At 40.3% G+C, this 23,952-nt stretch overlaps 1 protein-coding gene across 1 annotated transcript in view; it reads right to left on the minus strand.

The window, feature by feature from the left end:
• LOC128687208 (uncharacterized) overlaps positions 1–23,952 on the minus strand; it is a 274,565-nt gene that overhangs the window by 224,463 nt on the left and 26,150 nt on the right. Inside the window, exon 5 of the mRNA XM_070098520.1 lies at positions 7,576–8,032. Coding sequence (XP_069954621.1) covers positions 7,576–8,032 — 457 coding nt within the window. The remainder of the gene's footprint in view (positions 1–7,575; positions 8,033–23,952) is intronic.

Here is a 23,952-nt window from a genome sequence, read left to right on the forward strand (position 1 = left end):
AGTTTTTACAGGATACATAGTAACTGTGTCAAACACATAGTAACTGTGTCAAACACATAGTAACTGTGTCAAACACATAGTAACTGTGTCAAACACATAGTAACTGTGTCAAACACATAGTAACTGTGTCAAACACATAGTAACTGTGTCAAACACATAGTAACTGTGTCAAACACATAGTAACTGTGTCAAACACATAGTAACTGTGTCAAACACATAGTGACTGTGTCAAACACATAGTAACTGTGTCAAACACATAGTGACTGTGTCAAACACATAGTAACTGTGTCAAACATATAGTAACTGTGTCAAACACATAGTAACTGTGTCAAACACATAGTAACTGTGTCAAACATATAGTAACTGTGTCAAACACATAGTAACTGTGTCAAACATATAGTAACTGTGTCAAACATATAGTAACTGTGTCAAACACATAGTAACTGTGTCAAACATATAGTAACTGTGTCAAACACATAGTAACTGTGTCAAACACATAGTAACTGTGTCAAACACATAGTAACTGTGTCAAACACATAGTAACTGTGTCAAACACATAGTAACTGTGTCAAACACATAGTAACTGTGTCAAACACATAGTAACTGTGTCAAACACACATAGTAACTGTGTCAAACACATAGTAACTGTGTCAAACATATAGTAACTGTGTCAAACACATAGTAACTGTGTCAAACACAAACATATAGTAACTGTGTCAAACACATAGTAACTGTGTCAAACATATAGTAACTGTGTCAAACACATAGTAACTGTGTCAAACACATAGTAACTGTGTCAAACACATAGTAACTGTGTCAAACATATAGTAACTGTGTCAAACACATAGTAACTGTGTCAAACATATAGTAACTGTGTCAAACACATAGTAACTGTGTCAAACACATAGTAACTGTGTCAAACATATAGTAACTGTGTCAAACACATAGTAACTGTGTCAAACATAGTAACTGTGTCAAACACATAGTAACTGTGTCAAACACATAGTAACTGTGTCAAACACATAGTAACTGTGTCAAACACATAGTAACTGTGTCAAACACATAGTAACTGTGTCAAACACATAGTAACTGTGTCAAACACATAGTGACTGTGTCAAACACATAGTAACTGTGTCAAACACATAGTAACTGTGTCAAACACATAGTAACTGTGTCAAACACATAGTAACTGTGTCAAACACATAGTAACTGTGTCAAACACATAGTAACTGTGTCAAACACATAGTAACTGTGTCAAACACATAGTAACTATGTCAAACACATAGTGAATGTGTCAAACACATAGTAACTGTGTCAAACACATAGTAACTGTGTCAAACACATAGTAACTGTGTCAAACACACACTTCCAATATTTCAAGTCTATTTTGTATATATTTTTTTATTTATTGTAGGTTTTGGGTACATAGATTTTTTTTTTAACAATGATCTTAATGGTACACAAATGTTATGGACACATTAAATGTTTTTTATTTTTTAGTAACACACTGGCCGATTCCCACCAAGGCAGGGTGGCCCACCAAGGCAGGGTGGCCCACCAAGGCAGGGTGGCCCACCAAGGCAGGGTGGCCCACCAAGGCAGGGTGGTCCACCAAGGCAGGGTGGTCCACCAAGGCAGGGTGGTCCACCAAGGAAGGGTGGTCCACCAAGGCAGGGTGGTCCACCAAGGCAGGGTGGCCCAGCAAGGCAGGGTGGCCCAGCAAGGCAGGGTGGCCCAGCAAGGCAGGGTGGCCCACCAAGGCAGGGTGGCCCACCAAGGCAGGGTGGCCCACCAAGGTAGGGTGGCCCACCAAGGCAGGGTGGCCCACCAAGGTAGGGTGGCCCACCAAGGCAGGGTGGCCCACCAAGGCAGGGTGGCCCACCAAAGCAGGGTGGCCCGAAAAAGAAAAACTTTCACCATCATTCACTCCATCACTGTCTTGCCAGAAGGGTGCTTTACACTACAGTTTTTAAACTGCAACATTAACACCCCTCCTTCAGAGTGCAGGCACTGTACTTCCCATCTCCAGGACTCAAGTCTGGCCTGCCGGTTTCCCTGAACCCCTTCATAAATGTTACTTTGCTCACACTCCAACAGCAAGTCAGGTATTAACCCGTAAACGGTCCAAACGTATATATACATTTTTTCAACATTTGAAAGTACAGTGGTCCCTCGCTTTTTGTAGTTCTCGGCAATCGTAAATTTCGCCAATCATAGGGGTATTTTCGTATAAACATGGACTCGCTTTTCATAGGTTGACTCGCGAATAGTAGTTCGTCTGGGACGCGTATGCACGGTGTGAGCCTGGGCGGCCTCCCTACCCAGCCAGTCTGGCATTGTTTACCAGTGAGTGAAGGTCCCCTCAAGTGCTCCTATGAAATATTTCATAATATTCCACTCATTTTAGTGCTTGCAAGCACAAAATAAGCTACCATGGCTCCAAAGAAAGCTCCCAGTGCCAAGCCTGTGGTAAAGAAGGTGAGAAATATGTACAGTGACAAAGTCTTGGGCCATTTTAGGGAAGTGTTAAAGAGACGCCAGAAACAGAGCTCTCTCCACAGTTACTTTGCGAGACAGGACTAGAGTGACTCTCAAGGTGGTCCTAGTGGCATTAAGAAACAGAGAAGAGAAGCAACCCCAGAGAAGCAATTGGTACCTGAGGTGTTGCTGGAAGGGGATTCCCCTTCCAAACTGTAAACAATCCAATCTCTCTCCTCCTCCAGTCTCCCATACACTAAGAAGAATCTCCAATAAAGGTAAGTGTTATGCTGTTAATGTTTCATTCATCATTTCCCATTGTATTGTTTATGTACTACATCTGTACAGTGGACCCCCGCATAACGATTACCTCCGAATGTGACCAATTATGTAAGTGTATTTATGTAAGTGCGTTTGTACGTGTATGTTTGGGGGTCTGAAATGGACTAATCTACTTCACAATATTCCTTATGGGAACAAATTCGGTCAGTACTGGCACCTGAACATACTTCTGGAGTGAAAAAATATCGTTAACTGGAGGTCCACTGTATTTCATGTTAAATTTTTTTGTTTTAATACTTCTGGGTGTCAGGAATGGATTAACTGTATTTACATTATTTCTTATGGGGAAAATTGATTCGCAAATCGTAAACTTCGTTTATAGTAACGTCTCCAGGAACGGATTAATTACGAAAAACGAGGGACCACTGTATGTAAAAAAAGATATCTTCTTTTTGTTTTTTTTACATTTGAAAATGTGAAAAAAAAAATTTGATCAACTTTTTTTTTTTTGTTATACAGTGGACCCCCGCATAACGATGGCATCACATAGCGATTATTTCGCATACCGCTTACTTTAATCGCAAAATTTTTGCCGCGCATACCGATTAAAAACCCGCTCACCGATTTTCGTCCGAGACGCGTCCAATGTGCGCCCTCACCCAGCCTCACATGTGCCGCCCGTGCCATTGTTTACCAGCCAGCCTCCGCGCTAACATCCAAGCATACACTCGGAATATTTCGTATTATTACAGTGTTTTCGGTGGTGTTTCTGGAAAATAAGTGACCATGGGCCCCAAGAAAGCTTCTAGTGCCAACCGTACACCAATAAGGGTAAGAATACCCATTGAAATGAAGAAAGAGATCATTGATAAGTATGAAAGTGGAGTGCGTATTGCCGACCTAGTCAAGTTGTACAAGAAACCCCAATCAACCATCGCTACTATTGTGGGCACCAAAAAGACAATCAAGGAAGCTGTTCTTGCCAAAGGTTTAACTGTGTTTTCGAAACAAAGATCGCAAGTGATGGAAGATGTTGAGAGACTCTTATTGGTGTGGATAAATGAAAAACAGCTAGCAGGAGATAGCGTCTCTCAAGCGATCATATGTGAAAAGGCTAGGAAGTTGCATGAGGATTTAATTAAAAAAATGCCTGCAACTAGTGATGATGTGAGTGAATTTAAGGCCAGCAAAGGTTGGTTTGAGAGATTTAAGAAGCGTAGTGGCATCCATAGTGTGATAAGGCATGGTGAGGCTGCCAGTTCGGACCACAAAGCGGCTGAAAAATATGTGCAGGAATTCAAGGAGTATATAGAAACTGAAGGACTGAAACCTGAACAAGTGTTTAATTGTGATGAAACAGGCCTGTTCTGGAAGAAAATGCCAAGCAGGACCTACATTACTCAGGAGGAAAAGGCACTCCCAGGACATAAGCCTATGAAAGACAGGCTTACTCTTCTCATGTGTGCCAATGCTACTGGTGATTGCAAAGTGAAGCCTTTATTAGTGTATCACTCTGAAACTCCCAGAGCATTCAGGCAAAAGAATGTCCTCAAGGATAATTTGTGTGTGCTGTGGAGGACAAACAGTAAGGCATGGGTCACTAGGGAATTTTTCTATAACTGGTTACACCATGCATTTGCCCCCAATGTGAAAGATTACCTAACTGAAAAGAAATTAGAACTTAAGTGCCTCCTGGTGTTAGACAATGCCCCTGGTCATCCTACAGACGTGTCAGAGCGACTTTATGGGGACATGAGCTTCATTAAGGTGAAGTTTTTGCCTCCTAATACCACTCCTCTCCTGCAGCCCATGGACCAGCAGGTTATTTCCAACTTCAAGAAACTGTACACAAAAGCTCTGTTTGAAAGGTGCTTTGTAGTGACCTCAGAAACTCAACTGACTCTAAGAGAGTTTTGGAGAGATCACTTTAATATCCTCAATTGTGTAAACCTTATAGGTAAGGCTTGGGAGGAAGTGACTAAGAGGACCTTGAACTCTGCTTGGAAGAAACTGTGGCCAGAATGTGTAGACAAAAGGGATTTTGAAGGGTTTGAGGCTAACCCTGAGAATCCTGTGCCAGTTGAGGAATCCATTGTGGCATTGGGAAAGTCCTTGGGGTTGGAGGTTAGTGGGGAGGATGTGGAAGAGTTGGTGGAGGAGGACAATGAAGAACTAACCACTGATGAGCTGATAGATCAACTTCAAGAGCAAGAGGCCAGACCTGGGGAAACTGGTTCAGAGGAGGGGAGAGAGAAATTGAAGAAGTTGCCTACTACAAAGATAAAGGAAATCTGTGCAAAGTGGCTTGAAGTGCAAACCTTCATGGATGAAAATCACCCTCACACAGCTATTGCAAGCCGTGTTGGCAACCTGTACACTGACAATGTTGTGAAACACTTTAGGGAAGTGATAAAGGAACGAGAGGTACAGGCCACTATGGACAGATATCTTGTGCGAAAGAAGTCCAGTGACTCTGAAGCTGGCCCTAGTGGCATTAAAAAAAGAAGGGAAGTAACCCCAGAAAAGGACTTACTACCTCAAGTCCTAATGGAAGGGGATTCCCCTTCTAAACAGTAAGAAGATAATGCTCTCCCCTCCTCCCATCCCATCAATCATCACCAGATCTTCAATAAAAGTAAGTGTCATGTAAGTGTGCATGCCTTTTTCAGTTTGTGTGTATTAAAATTAATATTTCATGTGGTAAAAAAAATTTTTTTTTCATACTTTTGGGTGTCTTGCACGGATTAATTTTATTTCCATTATTTCTTATGGGGAAAATTCATTCACATAACGATTATTTCGCATAACAATTACCCCTCTTGCACGGATTAAAATCGTTAACCGGGGGTCCACTGTATTTGAAAATATGTATAAAAAACGTAGATCTACTTTTGTAGCACTACGCATGTGAACATAGATCTGCTTGGACCATTTACGGGTTAAAAACCATTTGTCTCCATTCACTCCCATCAAACACGCTCACGCATGCCTGCTGGAAGTCCAAGCCCCTCGCACACAAAACCTCCTTTACCCCCTCCCTCCAACCTTTCCTAGGCCGACCCCTACCCCGCCTTCCTTCCACTACAGACTGATACACTCTTGAAGTCATTCTGTTTCGCTCCATTCTCTCCACATGTCCGAACCACCTCAACAACCCTTCCTCAGCCCTCTGGACAACAGTTTTGGTAATCCCGCACCTCCTCCTAACTTCCAAACTACGAATTCTCTGCATTATATTCACACCACACATTGCTCTCAGACATGACATCTCCACTGCCTCCAGCCTTCTCCTCGCTGCAACATTCATCACCCACGCTTCACACCCATATAAGAGCGTTGGTAAAACTATACTCTCATACATTCCCCTCTTTGCCTCCAAGGACAAAGTTCTTTGTCTCCACAGACTCCTAAGTGCACCACTCACCCTTTTCCCCTCATCAATTCTATGATTCACCTCAACTTTCATTAAATGTACATTATGCAAATTTAACCTTGAATAGCCCATTAAAGTCAAACATTATATACTACTTGGCCTAGCAGGGCAACATGAACCCTCACCACACTTTTATACAACAAGAAACACCATCTATTGCAACATTTTTTTGCTACAATAAAATGTTGCATTAACTGCACATGTATACTTTTACCTAACATATGGTTAGTAATTCTATCAATATAACAAATACCATCTACAATGTAAATTATAAAAAATCATTATTATCACTGATGATTTAAGAATTAACCCTTTCAGGGTCCGTGCCGTAGATCTACAGCTTTACGTCGAGGGTCCAAACCGTAGATCTACGCCATGAGCTCAGCTCACTCTGATAAGCTGTGAGTGGTAAATTTGGGCCTAGATATGAGAGAATACATCTATGTGGTATGTGTGCACCACATAAAACAAATCCTGCAGCAAACAGTACATAATTAGAGAGAGAAAAAAAAAAGACTACTTTTCAATTAAAACAGCGACTTTGCAGTGTTTTTTTTTATGTTTTTTATAGTTGTATTTGCAATTTCTTGGTTTCATTTGATAGAATGGAAGATATATTACAGAAATAGAGATGATTTTGATTGGGTTTAGTACTGAAAATGGCTTGAAACTGAGCTCAAAGTAGCAGAAATGTTAAATTTTTGCCGATGTTCAAGAATAGAAGTAACACTAGTGAAATAGCTAAGAATTTGGTCAACTGGAATAATGTAATTGGCCTAAAATGGGAGTCGGCAAAATCACCGATGCGTAAATATAGCTGACGTATCAAAATTCACAAGAGCATAATTTTGTCAAATTTCCATCAAATTTCGTACTTTTTGTTTTTTTACCTTCAGAAAAAAGATTCTCTACCATTTCATAAGAAAAAAAAGAACAAAATTATTTTTTGAAAATTCTTGGACCCTGGTGAACACTGAAATTTGGCCTCTGGATCCTGAAAGGGTTAAAAAAAACTTGAATTTTTTTTTTTCAAGTGTAATGGCGCATAACCCAATTTTTCCTGCAAGTTGCTCACTCCACACCCAGTGCATTTTTACACACAGCTCAAATTTTCTGGAACCTAACCAGCAAGAAAGATGCTTGTCTTCTGTACTGTATTTCTCTTAAATTTTAGATTTTAGAAGTAAACCTACTATTAATCATCACACTATATACCCAGATTGTAATTAATGCTGCATGGCTTGAGCACTGCCCAAAATGCTATGTAGAAATGGCTCCTTAAATGCCATAATTATGAACACTAACTGCACAACTCCACTCCACTGTATAATTGTGAATATGCATGATGTTTTAATGGTAAAAGAAATAAAAGGGTGACTGACCTCTTGTAAATCTTCCCCCTGAGTTTGATTGTCTCCAGAATAGCTGGTTTCGTTGGTGTTGTTCCGCATGTAGTCCTGGTAATATTCTACAGCCAAGAGGATATCCGTGTACACGTCAAGGTAGTAGAAAACAGAAGGAAGGAGGAAACACGAAAGAAAGAACCAAAAGTTCCAGCAGTGACGTTGAGCTCTGGTGGACTCATACATGGCTTGTAACTGTGAGCGAGCTTTAGAGCTGGCCTCTGTTGTGCCCAGCTGCACACGGAGGCACATTTCTGCACTGGGCTTGGTGCTGTGGAGCAGCTTTTCGCACTCAAGCACTCGTACCACAGCATTGTCATACTGCCCAAGGTTGTTTCTTTCTGTATAGAACTGAAGCAGTGTTTCACCATTGGTAGCCTTGACATGAACTTTTCTCACCAGACTGTATTCCAAGAATCTCTGAACGATGTCATATCTGAAAAGAAAATAATGTAAGATATTTTAAGTTAGTTTGAAGAGAGGGAATGGGAGATCCCACATGAAAGGTGGCTCATAAGTGCAGGACCTGGGCTTGATACTGGGGTAGATGTTGGGCATATTTCCTTACACATGTTGCTCTTATAAATTGTAGTAAACAGGCATTCAGGTGTTAATCAACTGTAGTTATAACAACTCCCAGCCTATAAAATCAACAGTGTAGAAAAAATGGGATAACACACAGTCAATGTTGTACACCCAAGAAATTAACACATAATTGTGACAGAGATAGCATGGTCCTAGTCAGCACACTTAATACAGGTTGACCATTACTAATCTGGCATCATTGGGACCTGTAGGGTGCCGGATTAAGTGGCTAAGATTACAGAGTGATTAGGTTAGAATACACTTGACAGTGATATTTACACAAAGGTGATTTCACCCACTTTACACCTGCTTTTGCCCCATTCCATTATTCCAGTCTACCAAACTCATAGCTATCTCACTAGTATTCCTTCAATTCTGTCAACTGAGTACAATACACTGCCTATTTACCTATTTCAACTACCCAATAAAGTGGTCAGAAATTGGTAATGTGGCCAATTTCAAAAGAGGATCCAGAATGAACAATGCAGACATTCCTGGCACTAAAATAACATTTTCTCTGTTCATTTGTCATGTCTCCAGCCCTCTTATATTATGCTTGGTTTCCATTTTGAATTTTTATTCACACAAGAAAATAGAAGATTTACTGTTCTGCAGACTACTGCATTATTGTAATAATTGCATAAATGATGTCAACCCATTCATGACTGTGTATTAGACCAGCCAGTTGGACACGTATTGGATGGTGATGTCATTTATTTACTCTTGAACATCAGCAAAAATCTAACATTTCCGCTACTTTGGGCTGAATTTTAAGGTGCTTTCCAGTGTGAAACCAATCAAAATTACATCTATTTCTGTAATGTATCTTTCATACTATCAAATGAGACCCAAAACACGAAAATACAACTATACAAATCATATGAAAATACAGTGGACCCCCGACATTCAATACTAATCCATTCCTGAGAGTTCATCGAATGTCGAAAATATCGAAAGTCGAATTAATTTTCCCCATGAGAAATAATGGAAATCAAATTAATCCGTGCAAGACACCCAAAAGTATAAAAAAAATTTTTTTACCTCATGAAATATTAAGTTTAATGCAATAGAATAATTACAATAACAACAATAACAATAGAATAATAATGATAGAATAATTGACACTTACCTTTAATGAAGATCTGGTGATGACTGATGGGATGGGAGGAGGGGAGTGTGTCGAAGTTGTTACTGTTTAGAAGGGGAATCCCCTTCCATTAGGACTTGAGGTAGCAAGTCCTTTTCTGGGGTTACTTCCCTTCTTCTTTTAATGCCACTAGGACCAGCTTGAGAGTCACTGGACCTCTGTCGCCATTCCTTTAAGACTTGTCTAAAATGGGTCAACATTGTCATTGTAATAATCACCAGCACGGCTTGCAATAGCTGTGTTAGGGTGATTTTCATACATAAAGGTTTGCAGTTCAACCCACTTTGCACACATTTCCTTAATTTTTGAAGTAGGCACAGTGGAGTCCACAACTGGCATAGGCTTCTCAGGGTTAGCCCCAAACCCTTCAAAATCTTTCTTAATTTCCATACTAATTCTCACCCTTTTTACTACAGGGTTGGCACTAGAAGCTTTCTTGGGGCCCATGGTGACTTATTTTGCAGAAACAAGCACCAAAAACAGTGATAATATGGATAATATGGAATGTACCGAATGTATCCTTAGATGCGCGCACACTGGCTGGCTTGTAAACACTGGCACACACGGGGTAGTACAGGCCACATGTGGACACGTCTCATGCGAATCGTATCGAATGTCGAGGCGAAATTTTTGCATTAAAATGCATTGAATGTCGGATTTATCGAATGTCGATGCCATCGAATGCCGGGGGTCCACTGTACACAGCAAAGTCGCTGTTTTACACCAAAGGCACGGTCACCATTTTTTCTCATTATGCACTGCGTACTGCAGGATTTTTTTTTATAAAGTGCACACTTACCACAGACCTATTTCCTCGTATGTAGGCTCAAATTTACTGGTCACAGCTTATCTGAGTGAGTTAAGCTCATGGGGACTGACAGTGGCTTCAAAGCCACCTTATCTTTTATGAACAATGTATGGTCTATGTCATGGCTAGGGCTAAAAGTGAGCTGATTATAACAATAAAAAGAGAAAAAGAAAGTGGAATGATTTATGCAGCAAGCAGTGCCACCAAACAGTAGCAGTAGTTTGGTGTGGTAACCTTGGAAATTTAAAATTATGCTAGCCGAAATTAGTGCTGGATTAGTGATGGAACTGGATTACTGATTGCTGGATTAGTGATGGCTGACCTGTAATGATACACTGGAAATCAAAAGTGTATCAGAAAGGATAAAGAGCTTACTACAATCAAAGCTTACTTATCAGAGACAAGTAACCAAAATTTTGAATAACCCAAGTATTTAATAAACCTGGAAAGAGAACAATGGAAATAAATTTAAAAAACATTTTATCCAATAGGAGGGATATATTTTATGATGTTGCTTCTGATATTAGCTCAGTATCTGAAGCAAAATTAAACTGAAGTATTTTGTAATATTTTTTAACACACTGACTCTCCCACCAAAGTGGGGTGACCCAAAAGAAGAAACACTTTCACCATTATTCACTATATCACTGTCTTGCCAAAGGAGTGTCAGCAGTAGTTTTTATTGCATTGTATTATTAATGTATTCATGGGGAAGTACAGGTCCGCCATCACAAATCCGACAATCAGTTATTCGGTTCCTTCAGTTATTCGGCACTAATTTTGGCTAGCATAATTTAAAATTTCCAGGGTCGCCACACCAACCTGCTGGTACTGTTTGGTGGCGCTACTTGCTGCATAAGTCATTCTAATTTCTTTTTCTCCATTTATTGTTATAACCTGCTTACTTTTAGCCCTAGCCATGGTTCCAATGAATAAAAGAAATGCTTCTCATTATGTAAAGCACCTACACAGTACATCATCCATTAAAGATAAGGTGGCTTTGAAGCCACTGTCAGTTGCCGTGAGCTCAGTCTCATGAAGTAGGAGAATATGCTTTATTATTATGCTAATATCAACACTACAGCTTATTTGCCTATCACAATTGATCTAATATGACATAAGAAACAATATAAATAACATAAAACATGTCAAATACTCCAAAGTAAATAATATTTGGCATAATACCGAGCAGATCGACAGAGGTATGAAGAGGATATGGTATACAAATACCATTATCCTATCCTTGTCTTGGTGGCTTATATTAGAGAAAACTTAGTATAGCATAGGGCTAACTTTGATATACACTCGTACTGCACCATAAACCTGAAACAAAAAAGTTATTTTCTCTATACAGATTATCACACATAGCAGCATATGTGTAGAGAACCTAGGATAACCCAAAAAAGTCAACGTGGCTTATTTCTAGTACCTGGCTTGGGTTAGCCATACATGATTTTTGGTAAATATTCGATTCCCAGCCAGGGTAGAAACATTAGGTGTGTTTCTCTACACCTGTTGTCTATGTCCACCCATCAGTAAATGGGTACCTGGGTGTTAGCCGACTAGTGTGGGTGTTATCCTGGGACACTAACCTAATTTTCTTGAAATACTCTGCATAACAAGCGGCTTTCTATATAGTAGTATGTCACTGATGTCAGCTAGGCCTGTATACCTTGTACATTTTTTTTTTTATTAACACACTGGCAGATTCCCACCAAGGCAGGGTGGCCCGAAAAAGAAAAACGTTCACCATCATTCACTCCATCACTGTCTTGCCAGAAGGGTGCTTTACACTACAGTTTTTAAACTGCAACATTAACACCCCTCCATCTGAGTGCAGGCACTGTACTTCCCATCTCCAGGACTCAAGTCCGGCCTGCTGGTTTCCCTGAATCCCTTCATAAATGTTACTTTGCTCACACTCAGTATTAAAAACCATTTGTCTCCATTCGCTCCTATCAAACATGCTCACGCATGCCTGCTGGAAGCCCAAGCCCCTCGCACACAAAACCTCCTTTACCCCCTCCCTCCAACCTTTCCTAGGCCGACCCCTACCCCGCCTTCCTTCAACTACAGACTGATACACTCTTGAAGTCATTCTGTTTCGCTCCATTCTCTCTACATGTCCGAACCACCTCAACAACCCTTCCTCAGCCCTCTGGACAACAGTTTTGGTAATCCCGCACCTCCTCCTAACTTCCAAACTACGAATTCTCTGCATTATATTCACACCACACATTGCCCTCAGACATGACATCTATAAATATATTAAACAACCACGGTGACATCACACATCCTTGTCTAAGGCTTACTTTTACTGGGAAATAATCTCCTTCTTTCCTACATACTCTAACTTGAGCCTCACTATCCTCGTAAAAACTCTTCACTGCTTTCAGTAACCTACCTCCTACACCATACACCTGCAACATCTGCCACATTGCCCCCCTATCCAACCTGTCATATGCCTTTTCCAAATCCATAAATGCCACAAAAAATCTCTTTAGCCTTATCTAAATACTGTTCACTTATATGTTTCACTGTAAACACCTGGTCCACACACCCCCTACCTTTCCTAAAGCCTCCTTGTTCATCTGCTATCCTATTCTCTGTCTTACTCTTAATTCTTTCAATAATAACTCTACCATACACTTTACCAGGTATACTCAAAAGACTTATCCCCCTATAATGATTGCACTCTCTTTTGTCCCCTTTGCCTTTATACAAAGGAACTATGCATGCTCTCTGCCAATCCCTAGGTACCTTACCCTCTTCCATATATTTATTAAATAATTGCACCAACCACTCCAAAACTATATCCCCTCCCGCTTTTAACATTTCTATCTTTATCCCATCAATCCCAGCTGCCTTACCCCCTTTCATTTTACCTACTGCCTTACGAACTTTCCCCACACTCACAACTGGCTCTTCCTCACTCCTACAAGATGTTATTCCTCCTTGCCCTATACACGAAATCACAGCTTCCCTATCTTCATCAACATTTAACAATTCCTCCAAATATTCCCTCCATCTTCCCAATACCTCTAACTCTCCTCTCCTATTTTTAACTGACAAATCCATTTGTTCTCTAGGCTTCCTTAACTTGCTAATGTACATGTACATGTACGTGTAGTAAATAAAGATATTATTATTACAGTATATTATTATTATTTTCTCAGTTGTTTGTTGGGTTATCTTATTGAAACTTGAGCAATGAAAGAAATCAGACCATAAATAGTGGAGTTCACTTCTCAGCCATTAGTGGCCGCTTAACGGTATATTTTTGTATGGTTTTTATGGTTATATTCTCATTTTTTCGGTCTCATTTGATAGACTGAAAGATATATTACAAAAATAGATATGACTTTGATTGCTTTCATGACGAAAAGTATCTTGAAATTGCGCTCACAGTAGCAAAAATGTTCTATTCTTTAGCGATGTTCAACAGTAAACAAATGATGTGACCGTCCAATACCTGTCCGCCTGCCAGTCCAAATTAAAATATGCAGTCAAGAATGGGTTGACATTATTTATACAATTATTATAATAATGCAGCAATCTGCATAACAGTAAATCTTCTATTTTTTTTGTGAATAAAAATTCCAAATGGTAAGCAAGAGTAATATAAGAGGGGCCTGTAGCCGTGACTAATGAACAGAGAAAATGTTATTTTAGTGTCAGGAATGTCTACATTGTTTATTCTGGACCCTATTTTGAAATTGGCATCTGTTGAAATTTGTGTGAAATTGGCCAAATTGCCAATTTCTGACCACTTTATTGGGTAGTTGAAATAAGTGAATGGGCGGTTTCTTGTACTCAGTTGACAGATTAGAAGTAAATAAGTTTATTCAGGTATACACAAATACGTTACATATATTACCACACATAGCAGTGTATGTATAGAAAACCTTAGGCAATGAATGATGGAAAGATGCTTCTTAACGTACACCAAAAATAAAAAAGAAGGACGATAAATAAGGAGTTCACTTCTCAGCCATTAGCCGCCTCTTAGCAGTATATTTTCGTATGGTTTTTATGGTTGTATTCTCATTTTTGTAGACTCATTTGATAGAATGGAAGATATATTACAGAAATAGACATGATTTTGATTGCTTTCATGAAGAAAAGTAGCTTGAAACTGAGCTCAAAGTAGTGGAAATGTTTGATTTTTGCCGATGTTCAATGAACTTTGTGTAAGTCAAGTTGGTTAATTTTATTAAGTGTAAACCATACCCCGGCCGGGATTGAACCCGCGGTCCGAGAGTCTCAAAACTCCAGACCGTCGCTGGTCTAGTGGCTAACGCGACGGTCTGGAGTTTTGAGATTCTCTGACAATGGGGTTCAATCCCGGCCTTGGTATGGTTTGTTTGCAATCGTGTCATTACGATTTTGTGAGTTGAGTTTTATTAAGTGTATTCTAACCTAACCACTCTGCAATCAGGCAAACTCAGTAATCCGGCACACTACAGGTCCCAATGATGCCGGATTTGTTATGGAGGACCTGTACTATATTCATGGAGGTCATAAAGCATGTGTGTATAACAAGAAGATAATGAAAAAGAAGCCTTCAAAAGATTTAGATTGAAGACAAATTCTATTCCATTTTTTCCTCAATTCTTCTAAGAAATTGTCATTTTTGGAAGTGGAAACATATTTTAATGCTTTGAATTGTTTAATAAAAAGTGTTAACCCTATGACAGTGAACATTGTGTACATAACATGGGAATGGGGGTGGCGGCTGCGGTGGTGATGATGGTGATGGTGATGGTGATGATGATGATGATGATGATGGTGATGATGATGGTGATGATGGTGATGATGATGATGATGGTGGTGATGGTGATGATGGTGATGACAGTGATGATGATGGTGATGATGATGGTGATGATGGTGATGATGATGGTGATGATGATGGTGATGATGGTGATGATGATGGTGATGATGGTGATGATGGTGATGATGGTGATGGTGATGATGATGATGATGATGATGATGATGATGGTGATGGTGATGATGGTGATGATGGTGATGATGGTGGTGATGGTGGTGATGGTGATGATGGTGATGGTGATGATGGTGATGATGGTGGTGATAGTGATGATGGTGATGATGGTGATGATGGTGGTGATGGTGATGATGGTGATGATGGTGATGACAGTGATGATGGTGATGATGGTGATGATGGTGATGGTGATGATGGTGATGATGGTGGTGATGGTGATGATGGTGATGACGGTGATGATGGTGATGATGGTGGTGATGGTGATGATGGTGATGATGGTGATGATGATGGTGATGATGATGATGATGGTGATGGTGATGATGGTGATGGTGGTGGTGATGGTGATGACAGTGATGATGGTGATGATGGTGATGATGATGGTGATGGTGATGATGGTGGTGATGGTGATGATGATGGTGATGATGGTGATGATGGTGATGGTGATGATGGTGATGATAATGATGGTGATGGTGATGATGGTGATGATGGTGGTGATGGTGATGGTGATGATGGTGATGATGATGGTGATGATGGTGGTGATGGTGATGGTGGTGATGGTGATGATGGTGATGATGGTACTGATGGTGATGATGGTGGTGATGGTGATGATGATGCTGATGGTGGTGATGGTGGTGATGGTGGTGATGGTGGTGATGGTGATGATGGTGATGGTGATGATGGTGATGGTGGTGATGGTGATGATGATGATTTAAGATTTTATAATTCCTGTGCAACTGTTCTTTAGAGAAATTCACAAGCACTCACACATCAAATCATAAATACAACAGCTAAGATAAAACAGAATGGAAGTCTAAGCTCCTCACACACAAAACCTCTTAATCACTCCCTGCAGCCTTATTATGAGGAATTAAGTGAAGATGGTCAGATTAAGGGCTGCCCTGAACCTGAAATAATGCTAGTGTGTCAAACCAGGGACACTTATGTACTGAAGAAAAATTTCAGATACCATATTTTCGAGCATGCAAGGCGAGCCTTTTGTCCCCACTCTGGCAAGCAAAGAGCACGTAACCTTTACTCGGCACATGTACACACATTCATTGAAAGGCTATCTCCCCAACCAGTGAACCAGTACTAAGCGTCGAATGATGGGGCCCCATCGTTCGATCAGTACCAAGGTTCAGCCAATGAGAAAGTGGGTCTGGCAATTGTGGAGGTGTTGTGGTCACCACCCACCTGTACACCACTGTCATTTCCATTCTAGAACTGGTTGAGCATGGTTGTCCATTCTGTCTCCAGGCTGTGTCTTGGCCTTTAACTCTTTAGGGTCGAGAGGCTCTCTCTCCTAAACTCATTCTCAGGGTCTAAAAATTTTTGGGAAAAAAAAAAAAAAAAAAAAAAAAAAAAAAAAAAAATCTTATGAAATGATAGAGAATCTTTTCCCGATCATAATGACACCAAAAATATGAAATTTGATGGAAAAATTAAACAATTATGCTCTCGCAAAGTTTGCGGTCTTGACGATGTTTATGCATCAGTGATTTCGCCCATGCTGAGCCCTATTTTTGGGCCAATTCCAGTGTACTAGTCGACATAATTCCTATTTCGCTAGAACTCCATTTTTTTCTATCAAATGAGTACAAGAAACTACCCATTTACCGAATTAAACTATTCAATAAAGTGGTCAGAAATTAGCAATTTTGCCAATTTCACACAAATTTCAAAAGATGCCAATTTCCAAATAGGGTCCAGAATAAACAAGACAGACATTCCAGGCACTAAAATAACATTTTCTCTGTTCATTAGTCACGTCCCCAGGCCCCTCTTACATTTCTTTTGATTTCCACTTTGAATTTTTATTCTCACAAAAAATAGAAGATTTAGTGTTATGCAGACTACTGCATTAGTGTAGAAATGGTATAAATAATATAAGCACACTTGTGAGAGAATATTAGACTCATCACTTGACGTGTATTGGATGCATGGCTCGATTTGTTTACTTTAGAACTTTGGCAAAAATCGAACATTTCTGGTACTTTGAGCTCAATTTCAAGGTGAAACCAATCAAAATCATCTCAATTTCTGTAATACGTCTTCCATTCTATAAAATGAGACCAGGAAAACTAGCATACAACCATAAATACTATACGAAAATACAGTGCAAAGTCGCTGTTTTAAACCAAAAACATGGTCAAAGTTTTGTTTTATGTCATTACGCACTGTGTGCTGCAGGATTTTTTTATACTGTGCCCAATGACCACATAAACCCATTCTTTCATATATAGGCCTACCAGCTTTCTTTCGCTAGATTTGAAGGCGCTTGAATTTACGCGTACTAGTATATCAGTAACCCTGGTGCATAAAACATACTAGTACTTCGGAAACCCTGAAAGGGTTAACTAAACGTGTCGTACACATACATTTCCAACTGTATATAGTGTATAGAATGTGCATGGATGTTGTGCGAATGATAAGAAAGATGATTGTGGATGCTATGAATGAGAAGAAGATGGATGTCCTGGCTTTAACCCTTTGACTGTCGCGGCCGCATATATACGTTTACGAGGTACCACGTTTGACCGTACATTTATTTTGTTTTTTTTATTATAACACTGGCCGATTCCCACCAAGGCAGGGTGGCCCGAAAAAGAAAAACTTTCACCATCATTCACTCCATCACTGTCTTGCCAGAAGGGTGCTTTACACTGCAGTTTTTAAACTGCAACATTAACACCCCCTCCTTCAGAGTGCAGGCACTGTACTTCATATCTCCAGGACTAAAGTCCAGCCTGCCGGTTTCCCTGAACCCCTTCATAAATGTTACTTTGCTCACACTCCAACAGCACGTCAAGTATTAAAAACCATTTGTCTCCATTCACTCCTATCAAACACGCTCACGCATGCCTGCTGGAAGTCCAAGCCCCTCGCACACAAAACCTCCTTTACCCCCTACCTCCAACCTTTCCTAGGCCGACCCCTACCCCGCCTTCCTTCCACTACAGACTGGTACACTCTTGAAGTCATTCTGTTTCGCTCCATTCTCTCTACATGTCCGAACCACCCCAACAACCCTTCCTCAGCCCTCTGGACAACAGTTTTGGTAATCCCGCACCTCCTCCTAACTTCCAAACTACGAATTCTCTGCATTATATTCACACCACACATTGCCCTCAGACATGACATCTCCACTGCCTCCAGCCTTCTCCTCGCTGCAACATTCATCACCCATGCTTCATACTCATATAAGAGCGTTGGTAAAACTATACTCTCATACATTCCCCTCTTTGCCTCCAAGGACAAAGTTCTTTGTCTCCACAGACTCCTAAGTGCACCACTCACCCTTTTCCCCTCATCAATTCTATGATTCACCTCATCTTTCATAGACCCATCCGCTGACACGTCCACTCTCAAATATCTGAATACATTCACCTCCTCCATACTCTCTCCCTCCAATCTGATATCCAATCTTTCATCACCTAATCTTTTAGTTATCCTCATAACCTTACTCTTTCCTGTATTCACTTTTAATTTTCTTCTTTTGCACACCCTACCAAATTCATCCACCAATCTCTGCAACTTCTCTTCAGAATCTCCCAAGAGCACAGTGTCATCAGCAAAGAGCAACTGTGACAACTCCCACTTTATGTGTGATTCTTTATCTTTTAACTCCACGCCTCTTGCCAAGACCCTCGCATTTACTTCTCTTACAACCCCATCTATAAATATATTAAACAACCACGGTGACATCACACATCCTTGTCTAAGGCCTACTTTTACTGGGAAATAATTTTCCTCTTTCCTACATACTCTAACTTGAGCCTCACTATCCTCGTAAAACCTCTTCACTGCTTTCAGTAACCTACCTCCTACACCATAAACCTGCAACATCTGCCACACTGCCCCCCTATCCACCCTGTCATATGCCTTTTCCAAATCCATAAATGCCACTAAGACCTCTTTAGCCTTATGTAAATACTATTCACTTATATGTTTCACTGTAAACACCTGGTCCACACACCCACTACCTTTCCTAAAGCCTCCTTGTTCATCTGCTATCCTATTCTCCGTCTTACTCTTAATTCTTTCAATAATAACTATACCATACACTTTACCAGGTATACTCAACAGACTTATCCCCCTATAATTTTTGCACTCTCTTTTGTCCCCTTTGCCTTCATACAAAGGAACTATGCATGCTCTCTGCCAATCCCTAGGTACCTTACCCTCTTCCATACAATTATTAAATAATTGCACCAACCACTCCAAAACTATATCCCCAACCGCTTTTAACATTTCTATCTTTATCCCATCAATCCCGGCTACCTTACCCCCTTTCATTTTACCTACAGCCTCACGAACTTCCCCCACACTCACAACTGGCTCTTCCTCACTCCTACAAGATGTTATTCCTCCTTGCCCTATACACGAAATCACAGCTTCCCTATCTTCATCAACATTTAACAATTCCTCAAAATATTCCCTCCATCTTCCCAATACCTCTAACTCTCCATTTAATAACTCTCCTCTCCTATTTTTAACTGACAAATCCATTTGTTCTCTAGGCTTCCTTAACTTGTTAATCTCACTCAAAAACTTTTTCTTATTTTCAACAAAATTTGTTGATAACATCTCACCCACTCTCTCATTTGCTCTCTTTTTACATTGCTTCACCACACTCTTAACCTCTCTCTTTTTCTCCATATACTCTTCCCTCCTTGCATCACTTCTACTCTGTAAAAACTTCTCATATGCTAACTTTTTCTCCCTTACTACTCCTTTTACATCATTCCACCAATCGCTCCTCTTCCCTCCCGCACCCACTTTCCTGTAACCACAAACTTCTGCTGAACACTCTAACACTACATTTTTAAGCCTACCCCATAACTCTTCGACCCCATTGCCTATGCTCTCATTAGCCCATCTATCCTCCAATAGCTGTTTATATCTTACCCTAACTGCCTCCTCTTTTAGTTTATAAACCTTCACCTGATGCTTCTATTCTCCTTGTATCCCATCTACCTTTTACTCTCAGTGTAGCTACAACTAGAAAGTGATCTGATATATCTGTGGCCCCTCTATAAACATGTACATCCTCAAGTCTACTCAACAGTCTTTTATCTACCAATACATAATCCAACAAACTACTGTCATTTCGCCCTACATCATATCTTGTATACTTATTTATCCTCTTTTTCTTAAAATATGTATTACCTATAACTAAACCCCTTTCTATACAAAGTTCAATCAAAGAGCTCCCATTATCATTTACACCTGGCACCCCAAACTTACCTACCACACCCTCTCTAAAAGTTTCTCCTACTTTAGCATTCAGGTCCCCTACCACAATTACTCTCTCACTTGGTTCAAAGGTTCCTATACATTCACTTAACATCTCCCAAAAACTCTCTCTCTCTACATTCCTCTCTTCTCCAGGTGCATACACGCTTATTATGACCCACTTTTCGCATCCAACCTATACTTTAATCCACATAATTCTTGAATTTACACATTCATATTCTCTTTTCTCCTTCCGTAACTGATCCTTCAACATTACTGCTACCCCTTCCTTAGCTCTGACTCTCTCAGATACTCCAGATTTAATCCCATTTATTTCCCCCCACCAAAACTCCCGTACCCCCTTCAGCTTTTGTTTCGCTTAGGGCCAGGACATCCAACTTCTTTTCATTCATAACATCAGCAATCATCTGTTTCTTGTCATCCGCACTAAATCCACACACATTCAAGCATCCCAGTTTTATAAAGTTTTTCTTCTTCTCTATTGTAGTAAATGTGTACAGGAGAAGGGGTTACTAGCCCATCGCTCCCGGCATTTTAGTCGCCTCATACGACACGCATGACTTACGGAGGAAAGATTCTTTTCCACTTCCCCATGGACAATAGAAGAAATAAAGAACAAGAGCTATTTAGAAAAAGGGGAAAAACCTAGATGTATGTATATATATATATGCATGTGCGTGTCTGTGAAGTGTGACCAAAGTGTAAGTAGGAGTAGCAAGATATCCCTGTTATCTAGCATGTTTATGAGACAGAAAAAGAAACCAGCAATCCTACCATCATGCAAAACAGTTACAGGTTTCTGTTTCACAGTCATCTGGCAGGATGGTAGTACTTCCCTGGGTGGTTGCTGTCTACCAACCTACTACCTTTAGAGGGAGTATAATGAATTAATTCAAGGATTATGTTGAGTAAAAGAAAGGTTAGATGTGAAAAGTGGGTTATAGCAAGGGTATCTGCACCTGGAGAAGAGAGAATTGTAAAAGAGAGAGAGAGGTTTTGGGAATTGCTGAATGAGTGTGTGGGGAGTTTTGAACCAAGAGTGAGAGTAATTGTGGTTGGGGATTTCAATGCTGAAGTGGGTAAAAACATTGTGGAGGGAGTAGTAGGTAAATTTGGGGTGCCAGAGGCAAATGAAAATGGGGAGCCTTTAATTGAGCTGTGTGTAGAAAAAGGTTTGGTAGTAAGTAATACATATTTTATGAAAAAGAGGACAAATAAATATACAAGGTATGATATAGCATGTATTGAAAGTAGTTTGTTAGATTATGTATTGGTGGATAAAATGTTGTTGGATAGGCTTCAGGATGTACATGTTTATAGAGGGGCAACTAATATATTGGATCATTATTTAGTTGTAGCTACAGTTAGAGTAAGAGGTAGATGGGACAAAAGGAAAATGGCAACAACAAGTAAGAGAGAGGTGAAAGTGCATAAACTAAGGGAGGAAGAAGTCCGGGTGAGATATAAGCGACTATTGGCAGAAAGGTGGGATAGTGAAAGATAGATTTACATGCACAAAAGAATGAACATTCAACATGAAGGCTGTTGCTGATGAATGGAAGACAGGGAGGAGAGAGGAAAGAGAGGTTGATGTTTGGAAGGGGAATCCCCCTCCATAAGGACTCTAGGTCACTTCAAGGGTCACTTCCCTAGCTTAAATATAGATTTACATGCAGAAAAGAATGCCAAAGAAATGTAAAGCACTAATAAAATGTATAAATGAACATTTAACATCACACTTACCTTTATTGAAGACTCTTGTTGGTGTATGGCAGACGGAGCACAGGTAGGGGAGGCGAGTTTATTGTTGGAGAATATGACACTAATATCAACTCTACAGCTTATTTATCTATCACAATTCAACTAATATGGCATAATAAACAATATTAATAACATACCAACATGGAATATACTCTAGAATGATTAAAATAAGTCATTATTGATGTCACGAGAGGTGTTGTGTTGTGTTGTTGGGTGTATAAGGGCCACTGAAAGCATAAGCTGTCCATAATGGTGGTGACAAATGGTTTTTAATATTTGACGTGCTGTTGGAGTGTGAGCAAAGTAACATTTATGAAGGGATTCAGGGAAACCGGCAAGCCGGACTTGAGTCCTGGAGATGGGAAGTACAGTGCCTGCACTCCTTCAGAGTGCAGGCACTGTACTTCCCATCTCCACCACTATACCACTATCACAACTGCTACCACCATCACTACCACCCTCTACCACTATCACAACTTGTGATGCAGTTCAGATGGACTTGTGAGGTCTCTAGGGAGACCTAATTATATGGTCACACCTGCCTTAGCAAATGTCGGGTAGTCACGGTAGGGTGCAAGGAAAATGCGACATTGTGGTCGTGTAATGGTTCAGTTGCAAGTACTTGAAGGAATAATACCCGCTGGAGCTGTTTTCAACGCCAGGAAAACCTTACAAGGTTTGGCTCAATGGTTAATTAGCGAGGGTGACTACAGGAGCTAGTTTATTTCTAGTAGAGTACAGGAAGGCACTGGAGCCCGATATTTAGTTTTAAGGAGACATGACGGATAAGGAGGTTTCGCACCAGAGTCATTGTTATTTGTTTCTTGTGCTAGAATTTATTAAACCTACTGTTCTGTGTGAATTCATATTATTTGCTATTGTATTGTAATAGAATAAAAGGGTTAGGATTAAAATAGTCTAATAACTTAGGACAAATTGTCCTAGTTCTCAGATATTTTAAATTGGGGGAGAAAGGGGGATGTGATGCAGTTCAGATGGGCTTGTGAGGTCTCTAGGGAGAGCTAATTATATGGTCACACCTGCCTTAGCAAATGTCGGGTAGTCACGTCCACGTCTGAGGTCTTTTGTTCTTGAGGGTGTCAGACCTCGGCGTCAGGTCCTAACACGTGGTACATACCCCATTGGGGAGGGGGTACTTTGACTACGATATAAGCCCAGGGAACAGCTGAGCTAGGATGTTGTTGGTGACAGGTCCGGGGAGCGAGAGCTCTGGACAGCCGCGTGTGTAGTGGACCACGCATTGGGAATCTCAGGTCAGCTGGTCGGTGAATTAAGAGTGAGTACTAGTCCGTGTTACTGATAACACCTACCTTTCCCCCTGGTAATAAGTCTCATAGGTCAATTGTTATATTATGTAAATGTATTTCTCTACAAACTTTTTCATAAATTATTTGTTTTTCTAATATTCTTTACCAAAGGGCTGGCACCAGAAGCTTTCTTTGGAGCCATGGTGGCTTATTTAGCAGTTGCAAGCACTAAAACTAATGGAATATCATGAAATGTATCGTATGAACTCGTGGGATCACCCTCACTCACTGATAAACAATAGGTGTCACACTGGTTGGGAATGGTGTGAGGCTGCTCCGGGCCATGCATACGCGTCCAAGACAAACGACTATTTGCGAGTCAGGCGACGATTTTCGAGTCAATTCTTTGATGAAAAAAAGTTACGATTTTCGAAAATTACGACTTTCGAGCCTTGCGAAAAATGAGGGTCCACTGTGTATGGAATAGGTAATAAGTTATTAAATGCTGTAAAGAGTTATTATGAGGATGGTG

This window comes from Cherax quadricarinatus, chromosome 62 (genome assembly GCF_038502225.1).
Source record: "Cherax quadricarinatus isolate ZL_2023a chromosome 62, ASM3850222v1, whole genome shotgun sequence".
Taxonomy (NCBI): domain Eukaryota; kingdom Metazoa; phylum Arthropoda; class Malacostraca; order Decapoda; family Parastacidae; genus Cherax; species Cherax quadricarinatus.